Genomic DNA, 6000 nt, shown 5'->3' on the forward strand with positions numbered 1-6000 from the left:
CTTCACTGTTCACCTAAAACCTGATGAAAATATGATAGCAGAAACGCAGGTGAGTAATACACATGTATATAAATTTATGGCCAGCATTTTATCCAAGAAAATGCATATATATAAGCAATGACGTCATGTACAATGAAGTAATGATACTTTGTACAAGCTTTACATGAAAAGGATGTGCACAATCGCTTTTCACTGCCTAAATAGTGTTCTGATTAGATCATAATCATGAAATTCATGTCTCTTTCTTTGAATATTAATGTTTGTAGAAACTCGAGGACTAGATTCACTGACCCCCACATCAGCCCGCTTCCCTTTCCCACATCAGTCAGTCATGGTTGAACTTGAGACTAACCTCCAGAGAGAAAGCATCACCCCAGCACAAAGATGAGACTTGGTGCTGCATTCATCAAAACATGCATTTTAACCCACAAAACTGTTTTGCTAAACCTCAAAATCCGCACCTGTTTCTTCTAGCTCTATCAGAAGTTGATGTCCAGAGCCTCATGACAAAATGTTACAGCCCTAAAACTCGTTTTCTGTGCTTATTTAACTTACACTGTATCATGAACCAGATTTTCCTCAAGATAAACACAATTTCCACAGAATTTTAACCTTTACACTGAAAATAATTTTTAAAACTACATGTCATTTTAGGAACAGCTCAAATTTTACATCTATGCTTCACTTTACTAGACAGCTTTTATTATTTGTTTCACTATTAGTGTGAGATCATTTTTTTTCTTAAGTATTTTATCATTTTGTAATCTTTATGCTTGATGGTATTTCTGCTACTCCCACATACAGACCAGTTCCCGCTCACTGGCTGAGCGAGGCGCGGGAGCAACACCGAGGGTTGCGATCCCGTTGCCGGTCCCCGGTCCGGTGCGGGGGCAGCACTGAGGGTTGCAATCCGTTGCCGGACACGGAAAAAGACAAAAAGAAAAAAAAAAAAAAAGTTTCTTTTAAGAATGTACATGTAAATACAGGCTGGGAAACTGTGATATGTAGCCAGATATCGAAAGGTCATTCGGGAGCCAGAGCAAATTTATAGCAACGTGTTCTTGTCACCTTGCCTGGCAGGAGATGCTCCCAGTTCCTCTTCTGTATGAAACTCAAATTCTCCTGCTGCCTGTGCTTCAGGCAATGCCTTTAAAGTTTTGCTTATCACTGGTATCTGCTTCTTCATGGCCCTAACCATCCCATGACCTCTGTGATCTCCCTTTCACAGATCTGCCTTTCAGCTTTCTTCCCACTGTTAGCTAATTGACTTTTTCATAGAACTTTCTCTTCACAAGCCCAAGACAGATTTAGCTACTATTACTACAATTGGAGAGAAGAATTAGAGCCCAAATACCTCGTGGGCCGCTGGTCAGTCTTCAGATTAGCTTCCCGAGGCTCAGGCGCCCTCCCCTGGAACCACAGGATGTGAACAAGGTACCAGGGTCAAGTGCAACAAACCATATAAGGCCCATCATTGTGCAGAGGTTCTGGGTGTGACAAATTTCCTCATGATGAGGCCGTGGGTTTTCCAGGCAATGTAAGTATTGTTCTGTAAATAAAAGCACCAAAAGTCTAATATTTCACTAATCAGTGATAATTATCTTTTTCTTCTAGGTGACCAAAGCCATTGTATATATAGAAGAAATGAACAGCATGGCAGATGTCACTTTTCCTTCTGTCCCTCAAATTGTGTCCTTGCTGATGTATGATGACACTTCCAGAGCTAAAGAGAGTGCTGGGCCTGTGTCTGGCTATCCTGTTGTCTGCGTCACAGTGAGTAGGAAATTGACAAAATTGAGGAATATTGTAAGATAATTATATTAAATAGTTATAAACTTGATTTAATATATATGAGCTTTTTCATGAAGAAATATAAGTAAGATAATACCATCAGGTTTAATCTTTAAACTTTGAAAAGGAAAATATAGCATTAATCAAATAAAGCTCTCATTTTTCTTCCTTCACCTAACAAAGGTTAATTAACTGATGTGTACAAAGTGTGTTATCTTGGAGTCTGTCACTGATAGAAAAATAAATAAGGCATGAACTCCACTCAAGGAGTTTAAAAATAAGGAAGAGAAAAATATATAGGAATTATTAATAGAAGGCAAAACATGATCGTTGTCATGAGAAGGATATAAATTAGGAGCTAGATCTGCAACTCCATGACGGAGGCTTGGATGTTAAGGTGGAATTTCAATAGTTTAGGATAAGAGTCCTATAAGAGAAGGTCATTCCAGAAAGAAGTGATTGCAACGTATAAATTAGGAGCTAGATCTGCAACTCCATGACGGAGGCTTGGATGTTAAGGTGGAATTTCGATAGTTTAGGATAAGAGTCCTATAAGAGAAGGTCATTCCAGAAAGAAGTGATTGCAACGCAAGCTACAGCTAGAGCAATAGCATAAAAAATGGCATATTATCATTACTTTTTTACTTGCCTTCTCTTGACTCTAAATTATAAACTCCTTGTGAACAAAAAGTATGGCTTACTTATTTTTATATCATAACATCCTTCAGTAAACAGTAAATGTTTACTGAATTAACAAAGCAGAAATAGTAATTTAGTGCCAAATTATAGAGACCTTTAAATGTCATGTGAAGGAATTGGGACTTCATTTTTCGGGTGGCAGGAAGTTCTTGCATGATCAGAGGAGTTATGTTGGCATGTTAACAGGGCAGCACTGTGTCACTTGACTGGACAGTAAGCCCTGAATTAGATCGGGAGATGGCATTGGGAATGGAAAGAAAGGTACTAACTTAAGCAACATTGCAAAGAAAGAATAACCAAATTCACTGACCAGCTGGATGTGGGAGGGTGGAGAGAGGAACCAGGAAAGAGAAAGAATAAGGATAATTCAGCAACTCTTAGGGTTCAAGGGATGATGACATACTTAACAATTTTACATGTATCAAGTAAGCTGTCTGAAATGCAAGATTAGAGTTCATAAAATCTATTTGTGATTTCATGAAAGTAAATTGGAAGTTGGAAATTTCTAAGCTGCATGAACAGCATGTAGAAATGGAAAAAGAAGCAGCAGTGAAATCACCATGACAGTGAGCACTTGAAAGGAATAATTTCACGATGTTCTATACTGTTGCCCTAATATAGTTATTTGTTTTCCATAGGCTTGCAACCCCAAATATTCAGACTATGACAAAACAGGCTCTATTTGTGCAAGTGAGAGCATCAATGACACTTTGACCCGGTACCGATGGCTGATCAGTGCTCCCGCAGGCCCTGATGGCGTGACCAGCCCCATGAGAGAAGTGGACTTCGACACCTTTTTCACTTCATCCAAGATGATCACATTAGACTCCATATACTTTCAGCCTGGCTCCCGGGTGCAGTGTGCGGCCCGTGCTGTCAACGCCAACGGGAATGAAGGCCTGGAGCTGATGAGCCCTATTGTAACCATCAGCAGAGAAGAAGGTAAGGCACTGCCGTTTGCACATGAAGATCAGCGGAAAACTGTGGAATGTCTAATTTCTGGTTATCAAGTCCTCCAGATGTCCCGTGTACTACTCCATAATGCTGTGTAACTACTTTAAAGTAAAAATCCATTCTTACAAATATTCATTAGTAAACAAATATTTATTTGTTCCACATTTTTTGAGCCCCCAAAACAGTGCTTTATGCTTCAATAAGAAATGTAAGTTAGGATCCCCGTCCTGAGTTGAGGACACTGACAAATTTTAGACTGGAGAGGGCACAAGAATGCAAAAGTGGGAGTGATTAGTTCTACCCTGAGTGGGTCAGGAAAGGCTCATCGAAGAGGAGATACTTAAGTTGAATCTTGAAAATGGTAGAGGAATAAAACATGAGAAATGATTCATGCAAGCATGAAAGAACATGGAATATTTTGGTAATGAAAAGCAGGAAAATGGGGAAGCATGTAAGAAGGAGAGCAAAAAGGATCAAGAGACAAAGCAGGATGGTATGGTCAGATCTGGACAAGGGGTGCGTATGTCCTGCAAGGAGGTCAGAAAGCTCAGGTGAGTAAGAGTTTGCTGGGGACAGGAGAGGACAGGTAGAGAGGTATGTGCAAATACTCATACCTACTTATTACAAGGGAGGTTGTGTTTGGGGCTAGAGCCAAGGATACATTGGAGGCAGGGAATAGGATGTGGCTGGAGACATCATTGCAAAAGCAGGAAATTCACTTTATAAACTAATTCTTTACTCTGCAGAAAAATTTTTGTTAGATATTTTAAAGATTGTATGCATACAATTCTATTTCTAAAACTTCCATTTGCACACAGCGTTCAGAAGTACATTTGTTGCATGAAGAAAAGTCATGTGTACCACCTCCCACCATCGGTACAAAAAAAATTAAACAGTGCCTTAAAATGAGTGTCCTTATCAATAAAACAGCTCAGATGCAGTTCCTGCCTCTGATTTCATCACTATTCTAACAAATACCTGTTTGTTTTCTCTCTTTTGTGTAGATAGAAAAAATTGACATATTTTCTAATTCTCTTGAAATTGTAATTCAGCAACTTGGTTCCTTCTATGATGTTTAAATGAGAACATCACAGTTGTCTCTTAAAGGGAACAATGGAGGACACGTTTCATGTCACAATTTTTGAGAGTCACTGAGAAACAGAGAAAGAGAGAAAATGAACTACATTTATAATACAGATATTATAAGAAATTACATACGGAGAGAAAAATCTCTACTGTATGAATATTGCTTTCTGATTTTTAAGAAGACTTTAGTGTTTGTTGTTAAAATGGGTGCATTTTTAGTTTTATTCACTTATAAATAATGCATATTTTATAACTAATCATAAGTACATTATTCCAAGGTAAATATCAAATTCACTTAATGTAACTACACTTACTTTTAATCTATTGGTTTTCAATCATTTTTACTGTATCTGTTCACACCTTATATTGAAATGATCTCGTGACTATGAACATGACCTAGAATGACCAGCACATATTCAATCACATTAAACAATAACTATTTTTTCAAACTTTAAAAAATCTAAATGTTAAGTGGCCACTGAGTTGTCTGCTGTGATTACTTTCACGCTGTGATATTCTGCTTTCTTATGACATACACACTTAGCCATGCCCTAGTCCACAGAGAATTTTAAATTATGTGGAAAAGTAATAATGCCTATTTTTAAAACATTCTTTAGATGTTATCTATTATCTTCTGTTAACATAAATGTGTTCATTTTCCCTTGAGGTCTTTGCCAGCCCCGTGTGCGTGGGGTAGTGGGGGCAGAGCCGTTCTCAGCGAAACTGCGCTACACAGGCCCCGAGGACCCAGACTACTCAAACCTTATCAAGCTTACTGTCACGATGCCACACATAGACGGTAGGTGACTTGGGTAAGCAAATCCGTGGAAGTGTTCTGGACTCTTTCTTATCTAGTTTATTCTACTCAATCTTCTAAATAACCAAGCTTTAAAAAGTGTGCACTTTGCAACTTGAGCTTCAAGTCCTTCTGCTTCTTTCAACTGTTTCTGCTTTTTTTCTACTCAGTTTTTTAAAGTCTCACATTTTAAGCATTATTTAAAATTAAATAAATTTAGCACATGTCCAAACACAATAAAACAGAACTTTGGTTAATATGCTAGCTTTTGTGAAAGAGCACAAATGTGTCTTTGAACTTGGACTTCCAGTAAAGCATTTTGGTATCTCAATGCTTGCCTTCAACATGTATTTGCTATTTCATAGTTGGAGTTTTCTAAGTCTCTCTCAATATTTATTGCAATAACTAAGATATTTTCTAGACATTAAAATAATATAAAAAATGAAACTAACAGGTATTATAGTTTATGTTCATTTTCTCTGGATAGGAAGCCGTGACCAGAATTTTTTTTTTTTTCCTTTTTGTCTTTTTTCATGTCCGGCAACGGATCGCAACCCTCAGTGTCGCGCCCGTACCAGACCGGGACCAGCAACGGGATCGCAACCCTCGGCGCTGCGCCCACACCTCGCTCAGCCAGTGAGCGGGAACCGGTCTGTATGTGGGATCTGAACCCT

At 38.4% G+C, this 6000-nt stretch overlaps 1 protein-coding gene across 1 annotated transcript in view; it reads left to right on the top strand.

Annotated features, from left to right (window-relative positions):
- FREM2 (FRAS1 related extracellular matrix protein 2) overlaps positions 1–6000 on the top strand; it is a 230825-nt gene that overhangs the window by 200015 nt on the left and 24810 nt on the right. The window contains exons 13-15 of the mRNA XM_008576888.1: positions 1615–1773; positions 3129–3432; positions 5198–5329. Coding sequence (XP_008575110.1) covers positions 1615–1773; positions 3129–3432; positions 5198–5329 — 595 coding nt within the window. The remainder of the gene's footprint in view (positions 1–1614; positions 1774–3128; positions 3433–5197; positions 5330–6000) is intronic.

Source organism: Galeopterus variegatus, unplaced genomic scaffold, assembly GCF_000696425.1.
Source record: "Galeopterus variegatus unplaced genomic scaffold, G_variegatus-3.0.2 Scaffold1418, whole genome shotgun sequence".
Lineage (NCBI taxonomy): Eukaryota > Metazoa > Chordata > Mammalia > Dermoptera > Cynocephalidae > Galeopterus > Galeopterus variegatus.